The following is a 25,919-nucleotide window of genomic DNA, read 5'->3' on the forward strand; positions in this document are numbered from 1 at the left end:
TTCTCCAGCATCCAAAGAACGTGGAGGGTCACTCCCCAAAACAGCTGTCAAGGTCCAACAATTAAGCCATCTGTTGCCGCTCCCTGGGACTGGGAGAGGTGATGTCGAGTTTCTTGGCCAGTTTCCCCCACACCACAAAAGCCCCCGGTGTGAGCCGGAGCCCAGCGCGAGACGGCTGGAAGGGCGCGGGGAGGGAGCCGCTGCGGGGTGCAGGCGGGGAGAGGGGCGGCGGCTCGAGGCACGGCCGGCGGGCGGAGGGTACGGAGGCGCCGGGAGAGCGTTCTCGGGGCGCGCTGCCAGGGTGCAGGAAGCCGGAGCGCGCGGGAGGGAGCGGGGAGCGGGATGCCGATTTCGGCTGGGGGCGGGGAAGCCCCTGATTGGGGCGCGGGAGGCGTGATGTCACGTCCGGCGGGGGAAGCCCTGCCTCGCGCACCCTCCGCCCCCGTCCCCGCCCCCACAGGTGGTGCCACCGCCCTGGGCGCTGGGAGTGGGGGGCCGCCCTCAGGGACCCCGGCCGGGGCCCCGCGCTGCCCGGCTCCGCCGCCTCCCGCCGGGGATCGATAGGGTCGCGCGGCCAGGCGGGCCCTCTGGGTCCCTGAGAGCCAGAGGAGCGCCCAGTGCGCCCCGGCCCGCGCCCCCGCGCCGCGCCCCGCCCCGCCCGGTGCTCCCAGTCCCTCCCCCGCCCCTGCGCTCCCACCCTGCCCCGCCCCTCTCCTCTCCCGCGGCCGCCGAGGGGCCGGGCCGGCGGCGGGGGAGGCGCCGAGCCGGGACTGCGCTATCCCGCCGCGCTCTGGGCTGCCCGAGCGAGCGTTCGGACCTCGCACCCCGCGCGCCCCGCGCCGCCGCCGCCGCCGGCTTTTGTTGTCTCCGCCTCCTCGGCCGCCGCCGCCTCTGGACCGCGAGCAGCGCGCGCCGGGACCTTGGCTCTGCCCTTCGCGGGCGGGAACTGCGCAGGACCCGGCCAGGATCCGAGAGAGGCGCGGGCGGGTGGCCGGGGGCGCCGCCGGCCCCGCCATGGAGCTCCGGGCCCGAGGCTGGTGGCTGCTGTGCGCGGCCGCAGCGCTGGTCGCCTGCGCCCGCGGGGACCCGGCCAGCAAGAGCCGGAGCTGCGGCGAGGTCCGCCAGATCTACGGAGCCAAGGGCTTCAGCCTGAGCGACGTGCCCCAGGCGGAGATCTCGGGTGAGTGAGGGCGCGGCGCCGGGGACCCGGGCCTGGCCGGGCTTTGGGCTCCGGACCCTGGTCTTCCCGACCCTGGTCTTCCCGACGCGGCTACTCGCCCCCGGCGCGGGATCCTGCCGCCTGCGCCCCGCCGCCCGGGCCCCGAGTGGCCCCCTGCGCTGCGGCTCCTCTACAACCCCACGGCCCTCGCCTCCAAGCCCCGCGCCGCACTCCCTCGCCAGGGTCTCCTCCGCTCCGCTTGGTCGTCCTCCACCCCTCCCCGCCCCCCGCACGCCGGCCTCTTCCCTGCGGAGCTGATCTCGCCGGGCTGCGGGCTCGGGGCGCTCCTCCTGGGCCACGGCGGGAGCTGGGCGTCTTCTGCCCGCCGCTCGGCCCAGCGCGCCTGCAGGCCGGGAGTCCCAGCCCCGGGGCCGGCTGTCGGGGCGCTGTGGGGCTCGGCGTGGCCGGGCTTTCGGGGCGCCGCTGACGGTGGCCGCGGACCCTTTCTTCTCTGTAGAGACCTCTCTGGGAGGCGTCTCCGGTCCTGCCCGGGGATTCTCGCAGGGTCTCCAGCAAAGGCAGCCTAGGTGGGTTTTATAAGCCGACCCCCTCGGGGGGTAGTGCGGAGGGATGGGGAGGGAGCTGGGCACTTATCCGCGGGCGGAACGCCGCCGCCTCGCAGAGATTCCTGTCGAAGAACTTGTACGCGCCGGCCCCCGCCTGGCACTTGGGCGGCCTCGCGCCGCGAGTCCAGCTGCAGGTGGTCGGCGCATTGGATCCCGCCCAGGGGCCGTGTCATTTCTTTGTAAGAACAGCGGCTCTCTTGGCGCCCCCTAAGCCCTGCAGCCGCCTGCCGCTCTGCCTCTTCCCTCCCTGTGGTCCCGGAGGAGCTTTGGGGACAGAAGTGTACGGTTGGGTGGAGCGGTAGGCTCCGTGTTCTAAGGATCTCTTGGAACCCAAGCTTCACCTTTCCACGTGTGGGGACCAACCTCGGTCTGTACCCCGTGCCAGGGACCCAGTGGGCAAGAACAAAACAGACTAGGTTTCTGCTCTGGGGGGCTCCTCTGAAATCACGGGAGTGGGAGTGCGGGTGGAGGGCTACTCGGATGGGGACTCAGCGCAGGAATGCCCATGGTCCTGGGGATTCTGAGCAAGAAGGATCCGTGCATCTGGGTGAGGGGGGTCTGTGACCATGCCTTGCTGCGGGGGGCGGAGCGGTGGGAGATGGCAGTCGGGCTCTGGACCCCTGCCCCCCCAGGAGAAACAGAACCCACAGACAGCCCCTTGCCCTTGGTGGATCTCCCGATGCCCCCAGCCTGAGGTTCTTGTAAGGACCCCCTGACCGCCCCCCCCCCCCCAGGAGGAACAGAACCCGCAGACAGTCCCTTGGCGGATCTCCCGATGCCCTCACCACCAGCCTGGGGTTCTTGGAAGGACCTCTCCAAAGTCCCTGGGACAGGCCTTCCTGTGCCTCTGCAGAGGCAACCCAGTCATTTCCAGGCTGCCTCCCGCACCCCACTGGGCTCTGTCTGTCCCAGGTAGGGGGCACACCTGGATGCCAGGCAGCACAAGGCCCTGGGCACGGTTGGGTTCGTTCTCTGCCCCTCTGCTCACACACAAAGAGGCATCCCTGGCCTTCCTGGTGAATCCCTCCCCAGGCACCAGGGTAGCAGAGTGGCTGAGTGGCTGCCCCTCCCAGCCCAGTCTTGAACCCTGCTCCTTTGGAAACCATTAGCCCCCAGCCCTTTTTAGCCCCTCCATGTCCTCTGGGCAGTTGCGTCCTTAGGAGCCAACCTAACCTTGCTTGCATCCGCAGGCCACTGTTGCCAGGTAGAGAGACAGAGTGGCAGAGTTTGGCCATCTCCCAAGGGTGAGGAGAGCGGGCAGGACAAGATGGAGAAGTTGACGTGGGGCTGGGCCAGAGAGTGCGGGTCTTGCTGCTTTTGGGTTGGGGAATGCGGTGGGTTAGGGACCCAGGACGGGCAGATTGCGTTGGTTTCTCTGTGTCTGATGGGGCAGGGGATGCGGTCCACCCCGCGTGGGGAGTATGAACGCCCTGCAGCTGTCTAACCACGGTGCCAGCCGTGGGCCAGTGCCTGCTGCCAGGGCTGGGGGTGCCACCCTCCTCCAGACTTGCAAGGCTGGGACTGCACTGGGCAGGATTACTGCCTCTCCAGTCGGTGCCCCTCCAACGGGAGCCTCTCTCCCTGGATCCCCTATGGCTGCAGAAGTGAGGAGTAACCTTCAGGACCCAGGGTACAGAAGACAGTGTGGGAGCCACGTGGGCTGAGGGAAACAGGGTGACTCCCTCGGGCCGCAGCAGTCCTGGGGCAGCCAAGCCTAGTGTCCCCTCCTGCTTTGTCGGCTGGGCCTGGGCTCCGCGGAACGGGCGCCCTCTGGTGGCCCCTGGGCGGCAGATCCTCCCAGGAGCCCTGGACCCTCTGTGGCCTAGTGGGCACCATTCTCAGTCCCCTCTCTCCTGCATCCAGACTTCTCCAGGGGGACCTCCTCAGAGGAGATGCAAACCCCCTGGGGTTGGGCACCTCGCTGGCCCGGAGCAGGTGGGGTAGAGATCTGATACTTCCTCGTGGGAAGGAGAGCAGGTGGCCCTGGGTGTGTGGCGGGCCTTCCCAGCCTCTGCCCCAGGGACCGGAAATGGCAGTGGGCGACAGGAGACTTTGCTCGTGAAAGAGGGCAGTGTCGGAACATATTGGGCTCCCTTTTGAGACTTCCTTCGTCCTCTGGACAGCCAGGCCAGGCTGCAGTGACAGCAGTGTCCATCCCATTTTATGGGCAAGGAAGCAGGCCTGTGTGCCACCAGCTGGACGGTGGCACTGCGGCAGGGCACCCGGCCACCCTCCCTTTATGCCAGGGCATGGCACAGAAGGCAAGGGCGGAGCCGAGTGGCACCCCGGGCGCCCCTGCGCTGCCAGGAGCCCTCATGCTGAATCACTGCACGCGTGCCAGCAGGCCTCTTGCTTTTGCTTACAAGGTTGTGTCTGGGCATAGGTGTTCCCAGAGCACCTGTCTGGCCTCCTGATGTCTGATGTGATTTGATGTGTGTCTGTTTGCTCCTTTGCTGGGGTCTCAGTGCCCCACCTTGACACCTGAGCTCCCTGGTCGCTGGGACCACCTCTATCTGTTTCCCTGTTGTAGCCACAGAATCTGGCTGGCTCCCGGACCAGGATAGCTTCTCGGAGGACACCCCCAGGCCTTCCTGGCTTTATACCTGGCTGTGCTGGGTGGGGAGCGGGGCATGGAGGGTAGAGGAGGGTCTCCTCGGAGCAGACACACCTGTTCTCACGGTCTTCCAGCCTGAGGCAGAGGAGGGACCCTACGGTCCAGTTTTGGGGGCGGAAGTCAGAGCGGGGCATGGGACTGTCTGTGTCGCAGGAACTGCCCGGCCGCTCCTGTGCCCCGGAGTGGCATCCCGCCTACCAGCTGGAGCGGGCACCAGCGTGCCCTGGAGCCTGTACCAAGCACCCACTCGTTGGGCCCCTCCAAAGGAATCTTTTCTTCTCTGTGCCACTTTTGACCGCCTGGGTGGTTGGCACACAGACTCTGGGGAACCATCCTCAGAGGGCCTGGACCTCTCCTTCCCGCATCCCTGAAAGAGTGTTCCTGGCTGGGCCCAGGAGAGCCCACCAGCATCTGCTTCTCAGTCCTGCTCAGTGGGCCTCTCGGAGGCTGCCTGGCACACAGCCCCTCACCAGACCAGACGGTTCCCTGTGCCCTGTCCTGTCCAGGTAACTCCGTGTGGTTCCCAGGTGGTCCTCAGCCTTTGCTGTGCTGCCGCTCTTCCCTCCATGAGAGGAGCTGGGATTTCATCATCCCCAGCGTGAGCACCAAGCGGAGCCCAGGGCAGCCCTGATTCGACAGGGCCACCTGCGTGATGCAACGGCCTGGGTCCCTACTAGCCCGCCAAGCCTCCCATGCCAGGCAGGCCACTGCACTCTTCAGGCACAGATGCCCCCACCCCCATCCCATCCCCGGTGTTCCTGGGCCTTTTCACAGGAGACAAAGGGAATAATCATGACCTCCTGTGAAGGTGGCCAGGAGGGAGAAGGTGCTGGGGCCGTGTCCCCCCTCTCCCCGGACACCCTCTGCAAAGGCCCACACACACCCCTCTCAGTTAATGGCATCCAGTACCCTAAGAGCACTCATGAACCCGGCTTGTGGAGTGTTTCCCATTACTGTCTGGTTAACACATCAGATGGAAGGGGTCTTTGTATACCCGTTTTACAAATGAGTAAACCGAGGCCTGGCGAAGCCCTCCTCTTAGGGCCGGATCTGGCTACAGCATTGACCACTGCCCAGTAAAGCCAGGCCAGGCTGCCTGTCCCAGGCTCTGCACTTCTGCAAGGCTCATGCTTTCCCCAGCCAGCTCTCCTGTCCTGGGCCTGGGCTCCATCTCTTAGGCGCATTTAGAACGTTTAACCGGGACTCCTCCTGGTCTCCCTGCCTCCAGTCTTGCCCAGCTCCTCCTGGCCGTGCTGCCCAGAGAGTCGTACTTCCACACAGCTGGGCCTCACCCTTCAGCCTGGCTCCACTGCCTGTCGGGGGAGGGCTGCCACTCCAGCCTGCTAGGAGGGCTGTTCCCAGCGTGTGCTGCGAAGCCCTGCATGTCCCCAACAGGGCAGACCAGCCACCCACACTGGGCCAAGTGCCCCAGGATTAGTGGACAGGCACCCTATTCAGGTGCCCACAGGTGCCAAGCCAGGGAGATAAGGCAGGCCAGTCTGTTGGGGCTTGTACCTTCACACCAGCAATCAGCAGGGACAGTGTGAGCCTGTGGTTAACGTGCCTTCCCAGGTGCCGAGGACGCCTCCCTGCAGCAGGACTGGGGGCATACCTACCTGGTGGCCGAACCGCAGGGCATCAGACCCCGGAGGAGAGCTTAGTGGGTGTCTGAGCATGCCCATGTCTGTTCTACGGCATCCACGTGCATGGCACAGGTGTCAGCCATGGGCTGGCACTAGACGGGAGACAAGTCAGGGGAGGGGCTCACCCGAAGCCACATAGTCAGGTCTGGCCTGGGGCCCCACATCTGCCGTGCCTGGGCCGGTGAGAGGCTAGACACCTTTTCTTAAGCCAGACTGTCCTCACAGGGCCTGGCTTAGTTATTTCAGATCAAGACTGGACCCCTGGTGGAGGCTGGGGGTGGGCACTCCTATATACGGGGCCTCTGCCCAGCCCTGGCCCTGTCCAGTGTCGACGTGCCCAGAGCCCTGAGCCAGCCTGGATCTTGCCAGTCGCCAGCACAGCCCTGTGGGGCCCGGGATCTTCCCCACCTTACGTGGGTGCTCCAGACAGGAGCCGCCTGCCCAGAGCCCGGGCTCCTTGCTGCCGTGCCTGTGGCAGCTTTTCTTTGTCTGGGAACAGGCCTGGGCAGGTGCCCTGAGCCGCTTGAAGTCTCCTGACGGGGTGGGGGGTGCAGTGTAGGGTGTTGAGGCATGGGCCAGGGATGCGGGCGGTTCTCCCTCCACCTTCAGGCCCCACACCCAGGCGAGAGCACGTAGCAGCCAGGTGTGAGGTGAGGGCTATGCTGGGGAGCCGGGCCCAGAGCTGCAGCCTCCTTGGCTGCTCTTGGCCCGCCGTGGGTGGCGGGGAAGTACAGGTGTGAGGGGCACACCCCACTGCCCCAGGCTCGGTAGCAATCTGGAATCCGGGTGGGTTTAGGAGCCCCTGAGAGGGCCAGGCCAACCTCACACCATCCCCTCCTCTGCCTGTGGCCTCAGCTCCATCTCCCGCCAGCTCCCGCTGACCCACCTTTCTGGCACACCTGTCCCCTCCCTCCACGGCGTCCCCCCCGTGCCCACCCACAGCACACGCCTCCTCCGGCCTTTCCCCCCAGCTTGACTTCCCAGGCATCCGCCACCATGTACCCTCCCTGTTGCCGGGGCCCCCGCCTGGGCAGGCCTGAGCTCCACACGGGGCGGCGAAGGCCCCGAGTCCCTCCCGGTACCAGGTGGGGCTGGGTGCCGGGGTTAGGAGCACAGGTGCTTCCAGGGCTGCCAGAACAGTGCCACAGGCTGAGCAGCTGCAGCTGCAGACATGTGTCGTCCGTGGTTCTAGAGGCTGGAAGCCTGAGATCAAGGTGTCCGTCCACCAGGCTGGCCCCTTCTGAGGCGTGAGGAAGTCTGCTCCGCCGCTGCCGGCTTCCGGGTGTTCCTTGGCTGGTAAATCCCACCTTGGTCTTCACAGGCCGCTTCTGTCTCTGAACTCCCCCTCTTCACAGGGACACGACTCGAATTGGGTCAGGGCCCACCAGTACCATCTCTTCTTAACGAGAGGTGTCACACAGGGCCACACCCAAAGTCACATCCTGAGGAATCGGGGTTAGGCCTGAGCTGTGTGGGTTTTGGGGGGCACAGTTTAGCCTGTAGTGGGGAGCTAGCCCAGCCCGGCACACCTACATCTTCCCATCAGGTGGCAAAGAGCCTGAGGCTCTGGGTGTTTTGTGACGTGGCCTCCTGAGCACTGGGCTGTGTCTCTGTAATGGGCTTAGAGCTCAGCACAGTTACGCCCGAGACCCTGGTGACAGTGTGAGGGAGTGACCACGCCCCAGCCTGCCGCTCACCCCTGCCCACCTGAGGCGCTCTCAGGGCACAGCCTGGTCCCCACAAGCCTGGGAGGCCTCAGCGTCAGGCCCTGCACGGCTACTGGGTCCTTGGCCAGCCCCTCCTCCCGTGGGCCTCCGATTCTCCCTCAGGTCCGGGTGGCAGGGCCAGGCCACTCAGGTGATGTTCCAGGTCTAGTGGTACAGCAGTGGCTGAGGATGCCGCCGCCTGTGCTGTCACAGAACCGGGGTGGGGGGCAGTGGCCAGGCTGGCCTGAAAACCTTCTCCAGGTTGGGTTGGGGGAGCCCAGGCTGGGAGAGTCGTGGTTCAGTGGTGTGAGTGTGCCTTGGACAGGCCCCAGGCTCCCACTTGTCGGGGGCAGAGCCCTTCAGGTGGACTTTGGGCTGGGAGGCAGTGGGACTGCAGGGTGAGGGTTTGGAGATGTGGAGATGAGAGAGGCCTGGGGGCCAGGAGGCTGCACCACCGCTGTCTCCTGAGGCAGTGGCTGGCCGAGGAGGCCCGCTGCTCTCTTGTGCTAAGTGCCCCTTGGGTCCTGGAGGCTTGGCAGGGTGACAGGGCAGCCACCCAGGGGCTCCACCCGTCCTGCTCCTTCAGGAGGAGAAGACCTCCCAGGGCTCTGGTGGGGAGGAGGGCCAGCCGCAGCGCCACTGCAAATCATCCCTGAGGCCAGGGGAACTCGGAAGCAGAAACCCTGAGCCCAGCACAGGGCAGTGGGAGGCGAGGCCCAGCGGCAGCTATGAACTAGGCCTCCCGGTGGGCTCTCGGGGTCTTCAATGGGACGCAGCTGGTGGACAGGGAGAGGAGGGGACTGGGGCTGGAGCCGGGCAGTGAGGAGGACCCTGGGGTCCCTCCTTCCCCAGGCCCTCCCTCCCCTGGTCCTCTCCCACCTTTGAGGCACCCCAGAAGTTCCCAGAGTCGGCAGTGCCAGGGGCTGTCTACTGGGTGGGCTGAGTACCACTTAGTTTGCAGATGGGAAAGCTGAGTCCCAGAGAGGGGTTCCCAGGGCTCAGAGCTGAGAGGCCTCGCCGCCCTAGGCCAAGCCCCACACTTGCTTGCCGAGTGACTCACTCCTGCTCTGGGCCTGGCTAGCAGGGGTGAGGCTGGGTCAGAGGATGGGGAGCTGGGCCAAGGCCACAGACCACCCCACAGGTGCAGGCACCCAGAGGCCTGAGGGGCACCGGGAGCGCACAGGAGGGGAGGCTGTGAACACAGTTTGGCTTCTTTGCAGCCCCGTGTCGGGGCCGTGTGAGGACACACGCCTCAGGAGGGCCCGGCCAGCCTCAGCCCAGCCCAGCCGCCACGCCCAGCGGGTCTCCTGAGGTCAGAGCCAACCCCACAGTGGGCACCACATGCCCGCCTGCTGTCCTGGCTCCTCCTGAGGGACAAGGGTGAGCTGGGCGGGCCAGGAAGTACAATGTTGCTAGGCTTCTGCTCCCGCCCCACAGAAGTTCAGGTTCTTGGCTGGGGCTTCCGGGGACTCCCAAATTCAGCCGCCGAGGACCCTGCGGCACTGTCCATCCTGAGCCCTGTCCTCACCCGCTGGTCCATCCTGGGGTGATGGATCTGGCTGCAGTGACCCCACGCTCTGAGGCCCGGAACAGCGCGTCTCCCTCCTGGGAACAGCCAAGCCTTGGACAGGCCCATGCAGCAGCGACCGGATCCCTAGCCTCCCCGGCAGGGGTGTTTCCTGGGTGCACCATCAGCAGTGGGACCTGTAGGGAAGTCTGTGGCCTGTGCACACCTTCAGACAATTTCCCCAAACACCGAGGACAGCTGTCCAGTGCGTCACAGAGCTGTGGCCTATGGGTGATCGTCTCAGCCTGTCCCTGCATCTGGTGCAGCCTCAATGCCCCCTGTGGACCCCACAGGCCACACCTGTGTTTGGTGCATCCTTGGTGACTGGGGCCCCCTGTGGCCGCCACAGCCCACCCCTGTGTCTGGAGCATCCTTGGTGACTGGGGCTCCCTGTGGCTGTCTGATCCCATCCCTGTGGTAACCCATGTGTGACGTCCAAGTGTCTCCTCCAGAACCAGGGCCAGAAGGCCCATCCTTGGCTCTGGAGACTGCAGGGAGAGCATCCCACCCACCTGTGACCATCTACCAGGCCCTGGGGACAAAGCTGATGCCACCTGCCACCAGGGTTGGCTCAGGCGTTTACATGCATCTCCAGTTGTCATGGAGCTTAGGACACACTGGACCCAAGGAGGTATTTTAAAAGGACAAGTCTCTCGCATAATCCAGCCCCACTGTTCCTGAACGCGATGTCCCCTCCCCGAGCCTGGTGGGGGGCTGCACACAGGACACTCCTCAGTGTCTTCAGTCTCCCTTCTGTGGCTTCACACCCAGGATGTTAGGTGTTAGAACAGGTGCCTCCCTGTTCCAGGTGCGTAGCCTCATCCTGTGGGCAATTTGGGGTGAGGGGTTGCTGCAGGTCAGACAGATACCTGGGAAGGTCCCCTGGGATACGGTGGCTCCCAATTGGGAGCAGTTGCCCTGGGCACTTGTGACATCCCAGTGATTGAGGAATGGGGGGTGCTCTGGTGTTTAGTGGGTGGGGCCAGGGAGCCTAGTAGTCCTGCGAGATGGAGGTGCCCTTCCACAAACGCCAGTAGCACCCCCAAGAGAAATACTTCAGCTGAAGCTATAGACAGGACCACGCCAGGGGAAGAGGGAGCTCAGGGAGGGGCACCACTCAGCGCCAGGTGCTGGGATGTGAGGATGGGCAGACTGGTGGCCAAACAGCCAGCATGCAGGAGGGTTGTTCTGGATGCACCCATCCTTCTGTGGGTGCACGGATGAGGTTCTGGATGTAATTCAGGGGGTTCATGAACTTGGCTGAGAAAGAGATTACATCTCCATTGTTGCTAACCTCTAACCAGAATTTAGCATTTTTTCTTACTCGGAACAATGGTGTTCCGGGACCTGGGGCTTGGTCACCAGTAGACATCGCCGCTGTTTATGCCCCTCCACATTCGTAGCAGACAGCTTGGAAAACCGCGTCCTCTCACTGTGACTTTGAATTCTAGTCAGTATTAGGCCCGTTGTGGCTCCTGTAAAACCGCTTCCCGGGGAAGCACGTGTGTTGCCACCTCACAATTCGTTGTATCATATTCTGGTAACTGCTGTGTGATGAGTGCTTCCTCCATGGTCCTCTGGGTAGTTGTGTGCTTCAGAAACAAGCATCGTCCTGAGAAAGCGTCTGCAGCTTCACCAATGGGCAAGGGGGCCCACGGCACAGAGAAAGTCAGGCTGACCTGAGCAGCAAGTCACCCCTGTAGCAGAGAAGGGTGCCCAGGAGGGCCTGCTGTGGCCAAGGGTCCGAAACAGGGGGACGTGGTGGGGAGTCCCCAGGCACCTTGGGCGGAGCAAGGAGTAGGGCCATCTGCCTGCCGTGCGAGTGAGGGGGACACATCCCAGGTCCTCTGCATCATTGATGGAGGCTCCGTGAGCGCCTACTGGGTGCTGTTCTGCGTGCTGAAATGCAGCTGCAGACAGAGCACTTGCTCTCTGGACTCAGCGCAGAGACAGGGCACGTATGAGAGGGTCCACACAAGCTGTGCCTGTGCTTGGCCACCATGAGTGTGTAGCTTGTGTGAGTTACAAGTAAAGGGGTGTGACATGCAGGCATCTAGGCATCTGCATGTGAGGTTTGCAACCACTCACCCATTTGAGTCATGTGAACCCTGAGGGCCGAACCCTAAAGACCCCTCCCTGGCTGGAGACTGGCCCAGGGCTCCCAAATGCAGTTTGGCCTCTCTCTTGCCATGGCCATCTCTCGCCCTGTCCTCGGCCTCCCATGCTGCCTTACAGGACCCTCAACTGGGGCTGGCCACCTGGGGCTCCTCCGCAACCCAAGGAGCCTGGAGCATCTGGGGCCTGGAGCACTGGGGGCCAGCTCATTGAGAGGACCAGAGAGGAGACTTGGGGAGCAGACAGGAAGGGCTGGGTTCTCCCAGCCCACATCATTCGGCCCGCAGAGGACGGAGAGGGGACCAGGGTGGGCAGCCCCTGGGCAGTGTGGAGAGACCTGCCTGAGGGGAGCAGTGGAGCCACACAGCTGGCGTCAGAATCCAGGGTGGACTGGCACTCCAAGCCCGAGCATCTCATCCATGGGGGGAATAAGGGGCGTCCATCCACAGCCGTGTTGGGAGCCCAGCCTGGCATGGCTGAACCCCTGGCGTCTGGCACCCAGGGATGCCCAGAAGGGGTGGGCTTCACCCCGTTTCTGAGTAGCAAAGGCAGTGAGTGGGCCAGGCAGAGACGGGGCTGGGGGCTTGGTGGGCAGGGTCTGAGGTCATTAAGGCTGTACCCCAGAGCCAGGAGGGGCGTGACCAGAGGTCTGTTTGAGTCAAAATTGAGGTGTCGTAGATGACCCCCATGTTCGTTCCTCCCTCAAGCAGAGATCCCTTGAGCTGTGCCCCGACACAGAGGCTCTTCTGGGTACCGGTACACAGCAAAGTCCCTGTACTCCCTCCGGGACCTCTGTGTGGTTGGGGCGACATTGGCAGTCATTTCGGAAGGTCAGGAAGGCTCAGTGCCATGAGGAGGGTGTGGCAGGGCTGCTCTGAGGCCGGTGTGGAGCCGGCGGATGGAGGGAAGGCACGTAGGTGTGCACACCCTGCCTGCGCCCTGTCCGCATGGACCTCGGGGTTCCCAGGGAGGCGGGCTGCCGGGCCTCTGGGGAAAGCCACACCCTTGGCCGAGGGCTGGCTCTCCTGAAGATCATGGCCGTTCCTGGTGGCCGTCGTCTTAGCAAAGGGGCAGGTCCTGAGAGAAGCCAAAGCCAACCTGCTGGGGGTCAAAGGGGGTCAAGGGTCGAGTCCACACCGGCTGTGTGCCCCTGGCCCTGCTCACAGTCGCTGTGTGCCCTGGCAGAAGGCTGGCCCGCCCTCTGCCCAGTGTGTGCCATGTCAGGGAGGCCTGTTCTTTCTCTAAGTCCCATCTTCCAGAAGGTGGGCTGTGGATGAGGGCACTCCGTGGGGAGGGAGGAAGGTCAGGCTGGGGAGCCAGATCTGCCTGGACAGGAGGCCCCATCATCATCACTGGCGCAGCTGCTTCCTGGGCGTCACCCTGAGCGCTCACAGCACGCAGTGTCGGCGCTCCCATTCGCTGGCTGTGGGTGTGAGAAGTTGGAAATGGCAAGAAGAGTTGCTGCCAGGCCATTCTGGGTGGAACGCACAGCGTCCCCAGGGTACAGTGACAGTGGAACGGCCGGAGGCGCTCTCGGGCCCGCCTTGAGGGTGGCAGCTGGTTTGCAGGAAGAGTCAAGGGTGGAGAGTTCAGGAGGCACCGCAGGCCCTGTGGAGAGGCAGGAAGAGCAGGAGATGCCGGCCCTGGGTCTGGACAGCTGCCCTCACAGGGGCCTCTCCCTTCCCCTACGGGATGGGGCTGGTTCCTTCCCCCAGGCTGTCTGCCTCCTGGATCTCATGTGCCTGCCCCAGGCAGTGTCCCCAACCTCTGCCCAGAGCCATCTCATGGGATCCTGGCATCCCTCTGCCTGCCAGGCAGTCTGGGTGTAGACAGTCCCTGCCAGGCAGTCCGGGTGTAGACAGTCCCTGCCAGGCAGTCTGGTGTAGACAGTCCCTGCCAGGCAGTCTGGGTGTAGACAGGGTGGAGTCCGTACTCCAGGTGCCTGGGGGTGGAACCCTGAGCCTCCGGCTCTCCTCCGGCAGGTGGCTCCAGGAAATGGGTGGGAGTCACGGAGGCAGGGGGCCCACGTTCCCACCTGCTCCAGGACCCGCAGGGCCCACAGGAGGTCGGGGCTCACCTTTGGGGAGGCGGTCAGGCAGGCACATGACAGGGCCACCTGCTCAGAGTCTCCCTGGGCTGGGAGCCCTGGGCGTTCTTGGTGGTGGGCTGTGTGACCAGCAGCGTGGCCCTCAGGTATCCCTCCTCGGACGTGGCCTTGCAGACGCCGGCCCAGCTGCCTGAGGCCCAGCTAGGTTTCGGCAGCGCCTGGCCAGCGATGGGATAGTCAGGCCAACGAGGGTGGCCAGGCCTGACCCTAGTTTTGCAAGAGTGGCCTAATCTTTATACCTGGGCTCGGGGTGCCCAGGTGTCGAGCCTGGGCTTCTCATTTCCTCCCCTCCAGTGAGGACAGGGGGACACTCATGCCAGTAGAAGGAGATCTGCCTTAGGTAGAAGTCTGAGACCTGGGGGGAAGCCACCTAACCTCTGTGAGCCTCAGTCTTCCCATCTGTAAGCTGGGGGTGGTCCTGTCTGCCCATTAATTGAGATAGTGCTGATTTCGAGAGAGACCCATTGCTCTCCAAGGAGGCTGGCGGCAGTTCAGAGTTGAAAGCGGCATTAAACCTCCTGCTGACAGCCTGGACGGGGTCTGAGACCTGAGTGGGGGAGCCAGGGATACGTGGGTGCGCAAGCATGCATGGGTGCCCAAAGGTGGTGGGCTGCTGCAGGTGGGGAGACCTGTGTGATTCCGGCAGGTGCCCCACCCCCCACGCTGCAAAGGGCTGCCAGATTTAGCAGATGCAAAGACAGGACACCAGGTACATGGGAATTTCAGGTAGACCCTGAATCATTTTGTAGTGTAGTGTGTCCCAAATATTTTAATTTCAAATAAGGAAATAAATGTTTAGAGTAAATATGCCCTACATATTTAGTGTAAGTACACCCCAGATATTTTTGGGGAGAAGAGTTGTTTGCTTTTTGTGGCAAAATATGCATAACAAAATTTGACAATTTAACCATTTTTAAGAGTTCAGTTCAGTGGCGTTCAGTCCATTCACGCTATTGTGCGGCCGTCACCCCCATCCAGCTCCAGGACGCTTTTCATCTTGTAAAACTGAAACTCTGTCCCCATTAAACAGTAACTCCCCATTTCCCCTCTCCACCGCCCCTGGTGCCCGCCATCCTTTCAGTCTCTATGAATCCGACTCCTCTAGGGACCTCATGTAAGTGGAATCTTGCCGTATCTATCCTTTCGTGTCTGGCTTCTTTCACTCAGCGCCGTCCTCAAGGTTCCTCCACGCTGGAGCATGTGTCAGAATTTCTTCCTTTTCACAGATTAATCCTATTCCATTGTACGCACCTACAAACAGTTTGTGGCAACAATCTATTCAACTGTGGAGAGACATCGTTTCTACCTTCTGGCTCTGGTGAATAATGCTGTGAGCATGGATGTATGAGGACCTGTTCCTTTTCCTGCTTCCAGTTCTTTGGGGCCAAATACTTTTATACTGTACTAAAATAACAATTCATTGTTTATCTGAAATTCAGATGTAACTGGCCCCCGTGCTTTTTTATCTGCACTCGTCCCCTAATTGTGGCTGTAGGGCAGGGCTGGGCAGAAGCTCCAGCCCACACACCTGCCATGCTGGGCAGGCAGGCAGAGGTGCCTGGGCAGCCGCCGACTCATCAAAGCTCTAGGGAGACGCCCTCCTGGGCCGCCCAGACCTCTCTGGGCTCAGCAGGGCTTGTCAGCTCCTGCTTCAGCCTTTGCCTGCAGCTCAGGAATTCCCCTGGGATTGGAGTCAGGGCAGGCTGCAGGGTTGGGGAGGCGGGGGATGCTAAGGCTGTTCCTCGTGCTGGGCCCCATGCTGCTACTCCTAGCCGGTGACCTTGCTCAGGTCACTTTAGCTCCCTATGTGTCAGCTGTGTCAGCTATGTCAGCGGGACCTACAGCTGCTGTGAAGATGAAATGACTCGGCTTAAACCCCTGTGAGGCCCACAGTGAGCTCTGCATCTCAGCAGGGAGACAGCTAGGCCTCTGGGAACAAGGGAGCCCTCACCATGTGTGACCTCCCACTCAGGGGCGTGCCCCCTGGAGCCCCGTGCTTCCTCTGGGGAGGAGGTGCTGGTTTGGGGGGGGCGTGGCTCGTGGGCCATGCTGGCAGTGGGTCTTGTTCGCTCCAGTGCCAACACTGGGCAGATTCCCCCCGACATCATTTAGACGAGTGCCTTTATTCAGTACCAGGGTACCAGGGCCGGCCTGGGTGCCAGGTAGGGAGGCAGGAGCAAGGAAGTGGAGGCTCCCCTGGCAGAGGTTCCCTCTGGAAGGAGCATGGCTTGTTGGGACTGGAGGCCAGAGGCTGGGGAGGCTTCCTGGGGGAGGTGAGGGGAAAGCATGTGAGATGGAGGGAAGCGGCAGGTCACAGCTGGGTGGGGTGACTGGGTGGGGTGACTGGGTGGTGGGGAGGGGCGCAGGGAGAGCCAGGCCTGGGGCCACCATGACCACAGAGATGGCTTCTGGGTCGGGGGTGAGCAGAGGAGTTCCTTTGCTCCCTCCCTTTCTTCTGTTCCTTCCCCAGTGTTTACAAGCCATCCCTCCCGGCAGGCTCCCTCTGGAGGCACCCAAGGGTTTGCTCTGGGATCCGGCCCAGCCTCAGCTGTATGTGTGTCTCTGCCTGGTTGGCATTCATGGGGCAGATGGACGGGCCTGCGCGGCATCTTTGTGGATTGGAATGTGGCTGCTGCGTCCCCTTCTGCATTTCTAGCGTGCCCCCTGTGGATGCAGCAGACAGGGAGGGCCAGTCCATCTTTGAGGCCTTCTTGGGTGCCTGTGGCCCCTGCAGTGGGTGTATGGGAAGCTAGATGGGAGAGCTGGGCAGAGCCCCAGGAGGACAACCCCACCCTCCCACAGCCTGCCTGAATTTCTACCCTGCTGGCAGGGGTGAGCATAGAGATGTGAGTGCCCTCTTCAGCTCCACCAAGCCAAGGAGGAGAAAGGCTGAGCCAGGCCTGGGGGCATGGCCTCTGGGGAGCACCTCATCCTGGGTTCCAAGAGTGGGCTTTCTGCCTTACAGCCAAGACTCTGGGTCCTGGGTGTGGCAGGAGATTTGTGACACAAACTCTGAATCCCCTTTCATCCCCAGTGTCCGAGGCACAGCATGAGCCTCAGACAGTGGAGCAGGCTGGCATGGGGGGAGGCCTGCAGAGGGCCCGCGGCTTCTCGGCCTGAGCTGTGACTAGGCTCCCAGCTGATGGACCCCTGCCGTCCTGCCATGCCAGGGCAGGCACCGCCCAGACCTGGCATCTGCCAGCAGGATGGCCTGCCCAGGGGTTCCCCAAGCAGGATCTGGGCAGCTTCTAGAAAGCAGTCTTGTGAGTTGCCTGGTGAAACCCCCGTCTTTGGGGGTCTCCGGTGTTGTGGCCTCCCTTGGTGGTCTGTCCAGCAGCTCTCAGTGTGCCCATTGCAGACTGGCCGAGAGGCCGGAGTGCTGCCAGAGGGGAACTGGTGTGAGTGGGTGGTTTTGTCTGGCTGGGTTAGCAGGCCTGGGGAAAGTGGGGAGCTGGGCCGGGACAGTGGGAGCCACGCAGGACCTGGGCTGAAGGGAGGGGAGGGTGTTGGCGGGAGGCTGTCCCTCTGGTGTCCAAGGAGGGGCCAGAGGCGCACAGCATAGACCTCCCAGGCTGGGGGCACCTGGGTGGGAGACTTGGTGGAAGGATGTGGCCTGTTGGGTTTGGTATGTCAGAGGGAAAGCAGGTCAGGATATAGGGGCAGGGGGGTCTGGAGTCAAGGCCCGGGTGCCATTGGACTGGGGGCTGGAGGGGGCAGGTAGAGGATGTGGAATGACCATGGCAGCTTTGCGTGAGGACAGCGGTGGTCACCTGCCACCTTCATCGCAGAGAGAAAGCCGACACCCCGCCCCCATTACCCTCCGGGGAGAGGCCCCGGCTCCCGCGAGCACCAGCCCTGCTAAGACCCAGGAGCCCCTGCACCAAGGCCTGGGCCCGCTTAGCTGCAGTGGGGAGCCTAGGAGACCCGGGCTGCCCACGAAGAAAAGGAGCAGCACCCGCAGGAGGGAGGGAGGGGCCCGGCCTCGGCGGCGGGCAGGGAGGCGGGCGCAGGGCGGCGGGCAGGAGGCGGCTGCGGCGGCGGGGACCTGGCCGGAGGGGCCGGGGCGGCCGCCTGCGGTTTCCAGGGAGACGGGGGCGGTGCCGAGCGCGGCGGGGCGGGGGCTGCGGGAGGACGCTCGTCCCCGCGCCGGGAGCCGCCGCCCTCGGCCGTGCCGCGCCAGTGCGGCTGCGGCGCTGCCCGGGGCAGCTGCGGCCGGAGTCTCCCGCGCGCCCGGCGGACCGCAGCCCGCCCGCGTCCCCCGCTGGCTTTTCGCCTCCTGCGAGCCCTTCCGCCCGGCCCCGCTCCGCCGCCTTTCCCTGGCCCGAGCACCTGCACCCGCGCCGCGCGCCGCCCGGAGCCACTGGAGCCGCCGCCGCGAAGGGGGTCCCGCGTCCGCCGCCGCGCTGGAAGCCAGGCCCGAGGACCTCTCCCGCGGCGCCACCGCACCCGCATCCCCAGGCGCGCCACCCCCATCTCCACCCGCTCCTCGTCCCCACCGCCTCCGTCCCATCCTCCGCTCCGTCCTGCCCCCCTTGGCCGCCGCAGCCCCATCCCCTTTCCGCCCCTCCTGTCGGGAGTCCGTGGCCCGTCCCCGATCCCACCCCACCCCTCGCCCCAGCTGCACCTACCCCTACCCCTACCCCTCCCGGGCCGCATCCCGGCGTCCCCGCCCCCACCCTCCGCCCCGCTCCCGCATCGCCTGCCGCAGCCCCGGGGCCCCCCTTCCTCTTCCGCCAGGCCCATCCCCCTCCTCCAGGCTGCCGCAGCCCTTCGAGCCCCCTCCCCCGCCCCCGTGCCTGCCGCACCCACTGCGACAAGCCCCTTCCCCGCCAATCGCGGCGCCCTCCTCCCCTCGCCCGCCCGCCGCAGCCCCCGGCTCCCCGCCCGCCCCTTCCCCTCCCCGCCGCGCCCACTGCACCAGTGCCCGCTCCTCGCCGTGCCGCGAGCGCTGCCGCGTGTCCAGACCCCTGCGCGCCCGCTCCGGCTGCACGGTTTGCCGTCCTCGTCCCTGGCGGCGGCGGCTGGCGACTGGCATCGGGGCGTCCGGGACCCCCAGGGCGGCGACGCTGCCGCCGGTGCCGCCGAGCCTTTGTTCCGCCGCCGGGCCGGTCTCACGCCTGTCGCCCTCGCAAGCAGCCGCGGGTGACAGGAGCCTTAGCCGGCCTGGGGCGCGGACCCTCCCACCCGGGGCAGAGGTGTCCCTACGACGCCCCTCGGTTTTGGGTCGCAGTGCGTGGCGGAGGTTCTGCGGCGGTGGAGGGGCTCCTTGGCGACGCTGTCATTTGGGTGAAATGGTGGCAGGGGGCTTCGGGCAGGCGGCAGCGGTGTGGGGAGGGGAGGGAAGCACGATGGGGTGAGTCTGGGGGCCGTGGTTGCCGTTGACAAGGAGCTGAGATGCCGTGGCCGGTCCACCTCGCAGGTAGGGCCAAGGCTGCGTCTGGCTCAGACGTCAGGAGCCCAGGTGAACAGGGACTGGCCAGGGGCGCAGGCTTCTTAGAGGATGGGGCAAAAGTGAGGAAAAGATTCCCGGCAGCCTGGGCAGTGGGCGGTCCCCAGGAAACCTCCTGGGTCGTTTGTCCAGTGCACCCTCACCCCAGGAGGCTGCTGCACATGCTGGAGGATGCCACAGCCACCGGAGCTGGTTGGGGTCCGAGAGCAGTTGGGCCAGGGGCTGGGGCAGGCTTCGAGAAGAGGGTTCGGGCTTGGGGAAAGCCTTCGCAGCCATCGGCCAGCCAGGAAGGCCCGGTTGCCGAGTGCAGAGCTGAGTAGAGGGCAGGAGCCGGGAGGCCTAGGCTCTTCCCTTGCGTGTTGGGAGGCTGCGGTGCCTGGCGCTCTGCACACAGCACCGTGGCAGGCAATGCAGGCTGACTGTCCACGCCAAATTCCGGTACCTTAGGCATTCGAGTCTGTTGACACTGAGTGTCTAGGACAAGGCTGTAAAGGTGGATAAAGCCGGCTTTACAGTCTGCATCTCCTGTGTGAGCCGTGGAAGCTTCTGGAGGGATGGGCGTGGCGTGGCGCCATCATCTCTCTGCATTCTCCTTGAGAGAGCTCCAGAGCCACTGGTCACGGGCAGCTGCCAGGCTGGGTCTGGACAAATGAGGTCTGGGTCCATCATTGGGGATGGGGGCCACTGTCAGGATGGGAGTGTCGCCTAAAGCTTTGGGGTGATGGTGCTGATGACCAAGGGAAGACTGCTGGGTGGGGACATGTCAGCAGGGGACGAGAATGCATGACCTAAAAGGTGTCTAAAGCTAAGGCTGGTGGGGGCTTAGGAGCAGCAGAGTGGGGTGGTCCAGAACCGTCAGGATCTGGAGGAGGAAGATGGAACGAGACAGCAGCTGCCTACGGGCCAGGGAGCAAGAGCTCTGCGCTTTAACCTGAGGAGCAGGAGCCTGGGAATTGGAGGCTCTGGGTTTGAGATGGGGGATGAATCTGCCATGAAACAAACAATCCCCTTCCCCGCCAAAAAAATCCTCAGAGCACTGGGGAAGGGAAGTGTCCCAGTGACTGACGGAGGGGAGCGCTGTGGAAGGATGGGTCGGCTACAGCAACTTCCACCCAGGGATCAGGGAAGAGAGGGTCCAGTCCCTGGCCCAGCGGGGAGCAGGCCTGGTGACCTTGACCTGAGCAGCCCCAGGGCCGGAGGGAGGGGTGGGCCGGAAGGGCCGAGATGCCTCTCTGCGTGGGGGGGGGGGGGGGGGAAGGGGAGGGGCTGCCGGGACACTCACCCCCTAGGTTGGAAAATGCCCCCCTCCGAGTTGGAGGAGAAAGGCCAGGAAGGAGAGGGAGAGGGAGAAGGACATGGGGAGGGTTCCCTCCTGGCCTGAGGCCTCTCTATCGCCCGGGTGGTGAGCTGAGAGAAGGGGTGGGGAGGCACCTGGGGGTGGGGAGGCACCTGGGTGGGGAGATTGAAGATGACAACTGGTCTTGGGCACTTGGGCACATCGCTCTCCATCCAGAAAGACCCCAGCCCCTGGCATTCCTCCAGGAGGGGGCTTGCTTTGCTGCCCTGCGGGGGGACTTTGCAGAGCCGGCCTCTGCCATCTCATGTCCAGGACCAAAACCTGCGGCCCCGGCCTGTGCTGGGCCGGAGCTCAGCAGAAGGAAGCCAGCAGGAGGCCTCCTGCCTTTGACTGCCATGTGTCCAACCTGCAGTGGGCCTCAGGGAGCCGCCTCGGTCCAGCCTGCCCGGGGCTCCCAGGCCGGCGCCCGAGCTCTGGCTCCGTGTCTTCACTCCCGTGTTTGTCCAAGGAGGGAGGGAGGGACGGGGGCTGTGCTGGGGCAGCCGGAACAGCGCAGGTCACCGGGCCGGCTGGGCGAGGTGGCCGGGCAGGGCTAAGGGGTTATCAGGGGAGGCTGAGGTGCGGGGGCTGGTGCACAGCTGTGAGGGGGTGTGGGAGGTGGCTGACAGTGCCAAGGAGCCCCTCAGAACCTGCAGGTGGGGGGAGCTTCCCGTATCTTATGGGTGTTTTGGGCCTCACCTCTCCGTGTCTCTCATCAGCCTCTCCTGTCGGCATGGTGGGGGCTGGGGAGTGGGTCCACCAGGGACCTCGCGAGGGAGGGGTACAGGAGGAGCCAGTGAGGGATGCCACCCACCCCTACTCCCTAGGAGTGCTTGAGCCCTAGTCCTGAGTCTTGGACCAGCCCACTCGTTGCCTGTGGCCCAGCCAGCCTGTCCTGGGTGCCTCGTCACAGCTGAGCCCATCACAGCTGAGCCCAGGGTGTCATCGGGAAGCTCAGCTGGCACCTGCCACCCCCTCCCCCAGGCACGTTTCCCTCCCACTGCCCAGCCCAGCACCATCATGTGTCCGGCTGACCTGTGCTCTCCTGGTCTGGGAGCCTGGATGGGTGCACAGGGCCCCATCACAGCCCACACCCTCGGAGAGATGCCTCCCGAGTCTGCTCAGCCTGGCGCAGGCCCGAGGAAAGGACCCGGAGGGGCGGTTCCTGCTCTAAATCCTGCCCCCACGGGGGTGGGACTGGGGCAGAATCCCATCAGTGAATAAAGGCTGCAGAGTGAAGGATGGTCCCTGGCGAGTGTACCTGTGTCCCAGTCTTCCTGCCTGAGGGCGCCTTCCCACCCATGTGAAGAGTGGGGAAGGAGTACCCCTTCTCTACTAGGCCCCAGGGCTCTCAGAGCCGGGCTCTGTCCTCACCCTAGCTGGTTCCCACAAGGCCCTCCTGGCCCCAGACTCTGTTGGACCCCCCACTCCCCCTCCAGCAGGCATCTGGAGGTAAGGAGGGGCGGGGGGCACTTGCCATTCCCGTGCTGTCTGCAGCATAGGAACATTTAAGTCCAGGCCCTGGGGAATCCCTGGACCTGCAGCCCCTTTGGAGGGCTCCCTCTCCCTCCAGCTCAAGCCAGAGCCCCCTGCATCAGTACATTCCAGAACTCAGACAGGAAAAGAGGACGAGGAGGGAGCGCCCCAGGATAAGAACCCCTACCTCGGCCCTCCCTCGTTCTCCCAGGCCCCTCTGACAGCCTGCCTCCTTGCTGTCATGTCAGCAGGCACAGAGGCTACAGGGGCCAAGCAGCAGCCGCCCAAGCCCAGATTCAGGTTCTCTGTTTTCTCCTCTTGTCTCGGCCTCCTCCCTGGGTGTGTGTGCTTAGAGGGTGCGGAAGATCAGCAAACTCAGTCTGACCCAGGCATTCAACCTCTGGGTAGTTACCTAGTCCTGGGTCCCCACCCCAGATGGCCTCTAGTGGGTAAGGGCTTCCTGGAACCCAGGCCTGAGGGGCGACTCCTCTTGCAGTAAGCGGGTAGGGCACTGCCTGGGCTGCTCCAGGCCCTGCCTGCACTAGGGCTACAGATCCCTGCTCCCACCTCCAGGCAGGGCTGGAGCTGCTGCCAGCTCCCCCAGGACAGCCTCGATCCAGGTGCCTCTGCCCAGGCTGACCCCGCCCTCGGTCCTGGCTCTCTCTCCTGCCTCTCCTCCCTGGCCTGGCCTTCACTTCCCGCTGACCCCCAGGCAGGAGGTAAAAGAATGAAGGACCTGCCGCATTCCAGCCACCCTGGCCCAGGGTCCCAGGACAGGATGAGACAGGCCCCTGAGGCGGCAGTCCTGAGGAAAGTTGCTGGAATTCCTGCTGACAACCCCCCCACCTTGAGCCCACTCCTCTGACCAAGCCAGGCTCCTGCCTCCACCTCTCCACTGTGCCTGACCTAGGCCAGCACCAGGAGGGCCTTAGAGGCGGGGGACGAGGCCCAGAAGGAACAGTGTGGCCCTGTCAGTGTGGAGTCCTGAGCTTAGGCAGCCAGAACCACTTGTCCCCTCACTGTATAACTGGGACAAGAGACCTCGTCCCTGTAAGCCCCGGTTTTCTGGTTAATAAAATGGGGATTGCGGCAGCCTTCGTCACAGTGCGATGCACACCCTTTTAAATATGCAGTTTTTCCTGATGCCACACACATATTCCAGGTGGGCCCTGAGGTGTGCACAGCAGGGCTGAGGGCTGACTCAACGCCTGTCCTGTCCCCACTCCCCACAAGGAGGTGAGGCTGTCTCTGATGGCAGTGCCGTTGTCACTGCCCCGGACGCTGGAGCAGAGTAGCTCATGGCAGGCTGCAGAGGAGGGGACTCCACAAGGACACCAGGAGGCACAGGGTGCACCCTGCAGGGCTTGGGGCATGGTCTGATGACCCTTTCATGGGACATACCTGCCCCCACACCAGACTTGTGCCTGGGGTCCTGCAGGGCCACTGCCTCTGACCAGCCCACTGTGGGTGGGATCTGCTGTCCTTGCAGTGGGAGCTTGGTGCCTCCCAGGGCTGGTGTGGGAAGAGAGGGGGATTGGATTCCTTCCTCCTTCTCCATCCTCAGACATGGGCCCAGGCAAGGGATGCCTGTTGGGCCTGGTAGCCTCCTCCCCACTTGCACACAGGAACCTGAGGCCAGTTCTTTGCTTGCAGCTGCTGGGACAGCAGGCTGGGGGGCAGGACTTGCCCAAAGGGCCTCCTGCCCTGTAGAGGCAGCCCTGCTCCTGTCATGTGTGGGAAGCTACAGGACCCAAGCCAGGCCTTTTCCTCCCTCCACACCCCCACCATTTCTGCCTTCACCCAGGGCACCCCCCAGGCTGGCCCACCCCTGAGCTGTGCTCCACCCTGGATCTGCCATCCTTCTGCCCAGGAGAGCCTGAGGGTGCCCTCCTGGCTCCCAGCGCTGTCCCAGCCCCTCTCTCTCATGCTGGGCTTTCCCCACAGGTGAGCACCTGCGGATCTGCCCCCAGGGCTACACCTGCTGCACCAGTGAGATGGAGGAGAACCTGGCCAACCGCAGCCGTGCCGAGCTGGAGACCGCGCTCCGGGACAGCAGCCGCGTCCTGCAGGCCATGCTCACCACCCAGCTGCGCAGCTTCGATGGTGAGTGCCTCCCAGGGGTGCTCGGGGCCCGCAGGGTGCTGGTGCATCGGGGGAGGGGCACACTGGGCCTTGCCTGATGTGTCAATGCCGAGGGTGGGGGGTTGGCAGGAGGAGGTGGGGGAGTTAGTACTTTGGGGCTAGGGCGCTGAGTTGAAGCCCCAGCTGGGATTTGGGGGCTGCCCTCAGGCAGGGATCTGCAGGGTTTGACACCCACCTCGGGGTGTGCGCAGCCCATTCCCAGTGCACATTTGGGGACAGAGGGCCTATCCCATCAGCCCCTCAGAGGCTCCTGTCACCAGCAGATTCTCCCAAGCACCTGCAGAGAGACAGGCCTTGGCCAAATCCTGCCTGCAGCTCCTCAAGTGCCCCAGGCCACTGCCCTTGGGGACCAGGTGGCCTGGAGCCAGGGAGCTCAGTGCAAGGGCTGAGACTGGGGCTGGGGACAGGGCTGCAGAGTGCAGGGCCTGCCTGGGGTGGCCGCCACTCAGCCCTTTATATCGGGGGCAGGAGTTTGGGGGCCCCGAGGAGTGACCCCTGCAGGCCTTGAGGCCCCGCCAGCTGCTGTGTCAAGAGCCACATACTCCTCGGCCCAGGCTGGGCCTCGCCTTGTGTCTGGGCAGAGTGGCAGGCACCTCCAGGGGGACAGTGGGGGGTCAGGAGGTCCCCCATGAAGTGACCTCTGATCAAAAACACGAGGACTTGGTGGAGGGAGGTGGCCCGGGCTGAGGTACCACCCCTGTGTCCGGGCGGAGCCGGGGTGCCGGGACAGTGAACCTGAGCAGACGACAGGAGGGAGGGAGCGCTGAGGCTGCAGGGCTCCACGTGGCTGTGAGGGTCGGCAGCTGCTGCTGGGGCCCTGGGGTTTGTCTCAGCGTTCCTGCTTCTCCGGCTCCTGGACACCTGCTGTAGCCTCCCAGGCTCCCGGGAGAGTCTCCCTGTCCCCAGGAGTCCCCAAGGCCGTTTCCACAGGGCTGCGGGACCTCAGCTGTTGGCATATACCTGGGTGGCGGTGGGTCAGAAGCTCCCTCTCTGTGACTTAGACATCAATGCTCAGAGCTCAGCCCTCCCCACTGGTGTGGGGCCTGTGGGATGCGCATGGCCCCTCTGGGACTCTCCTTCTTCCTGCTCAGCTGGACCTGGGGAGCGAGCCCCTGCACCCTGAGTCAGGAGCCTTCCTGAGCCACTTGGGTCTGTCCCATGTGTAGGGACCCCACTCACCTCCTCCACTGCGTCCTGGGCCTCAGTTTCTCCCCAGCGCCACTGAGCCCTGGCTCCTGCCCCAGCGTGCCACCCAGCCTTGCCCCTTCCCCTCTCCTGCTAAGACCCTTGTCCATCACACCTTCCTCCTGGCCTGGGGACGTCCTGCCCGTCTGCCTCCTCCTGGCTCTTAGGGGGTTGGTGTCACTGCCCTGCTCTGGGGCCCGTCCCATGTCAGCGCCCTGCCGCCGCTCTCCCTCTGCTGCCCTCTGGAAGCCTGCAGCCTTCCTGTTCGACTCTCCTATCTTTGACATGAAAACACAGACACCCTTTGGGGACATTTGTGTTAAAAATGACCCACTATGTGCTCAAGGCCCACCTGTGCCCCTACCCCAGGGAGTCCTGTCCAACCCCCACCTCCTATGTCCTCCCCTCGCACCCCTGTCCATGGCAGCTGCTGGCCCCTCCCAGCCTCCGGGGCAGCTGAGGGCCCCTGGGTCTTTGTCTGCAGTGCTGGTGGGAGCCAGTGGGAGGCGGTAGGAGGGGAGCCTGCCTGGACCTCTGGTTGCTGTGTTCAGGGATTTGGAGCCCTGTGCCCGCCCCCGCCACCAGCGTTCAGGAGCAGCTGAATGGGTTCTGGCAGGAGGTAGAGCTGGGGACTGCACCTGGATTTGGCCCATGGCCCTCTAGGTGTGTCTGGGCTAATGCATGAACCGCAAGTTGCCCCTTTCCGGGAGAGGCCAGGGCGTTCCAGGCGCCAGGACCTGAGGTGGACAGTGGACAGCTGTGTGGCGCGTCCACCCTCCCCACAGTGGCCTGGG

The 25,919-nt window shown here is 64.3% G+C and overlaps 1 protein-coding gene across 1 annotated transcript in view; it reads left to right on the plus strand.

Moving 5' to 3' along the window:
* Positions 1 to 523: 523 nt before the first annotated feature.
* GPC1 (glypican 1) overlaps positions 524 to 25,919 on the plus strand; it is a 32,325-nt gene continuing 6,929 nt past the window's right edge. The window contains exons 1-2 of the mRNA XM_024243651.3: positions 524 to 1,180; positions 23,743 to 23,901. Of these exons, the coding sequence (XP_024099419.1) occupies positions 1,015 to 1,180; positions 23,743 to 23,901 (325 nt within the window). The 5' untranslated portion in view covers positions 524 to 1,014. The remainder of the gene's footprint in view (positions 1,181 to 23,742; positions 23,902 to 25,919) is intronic.

The sequence above is a fragment of the Pongo abelii genome, chromosome 11 (genome assembly GCF_028885655.2).
Source record: "Pongo abelii isolate AG06213 chromosome 11, NHGRI_mPonAbe1-v2.0_pri, whole genome shotgun sequence".
Lineage (NCBI taxonomy): Eukaryota > Metazoa > Chordata > Mammalia > Primates > Hominidae > Pongo > Pongo abelii.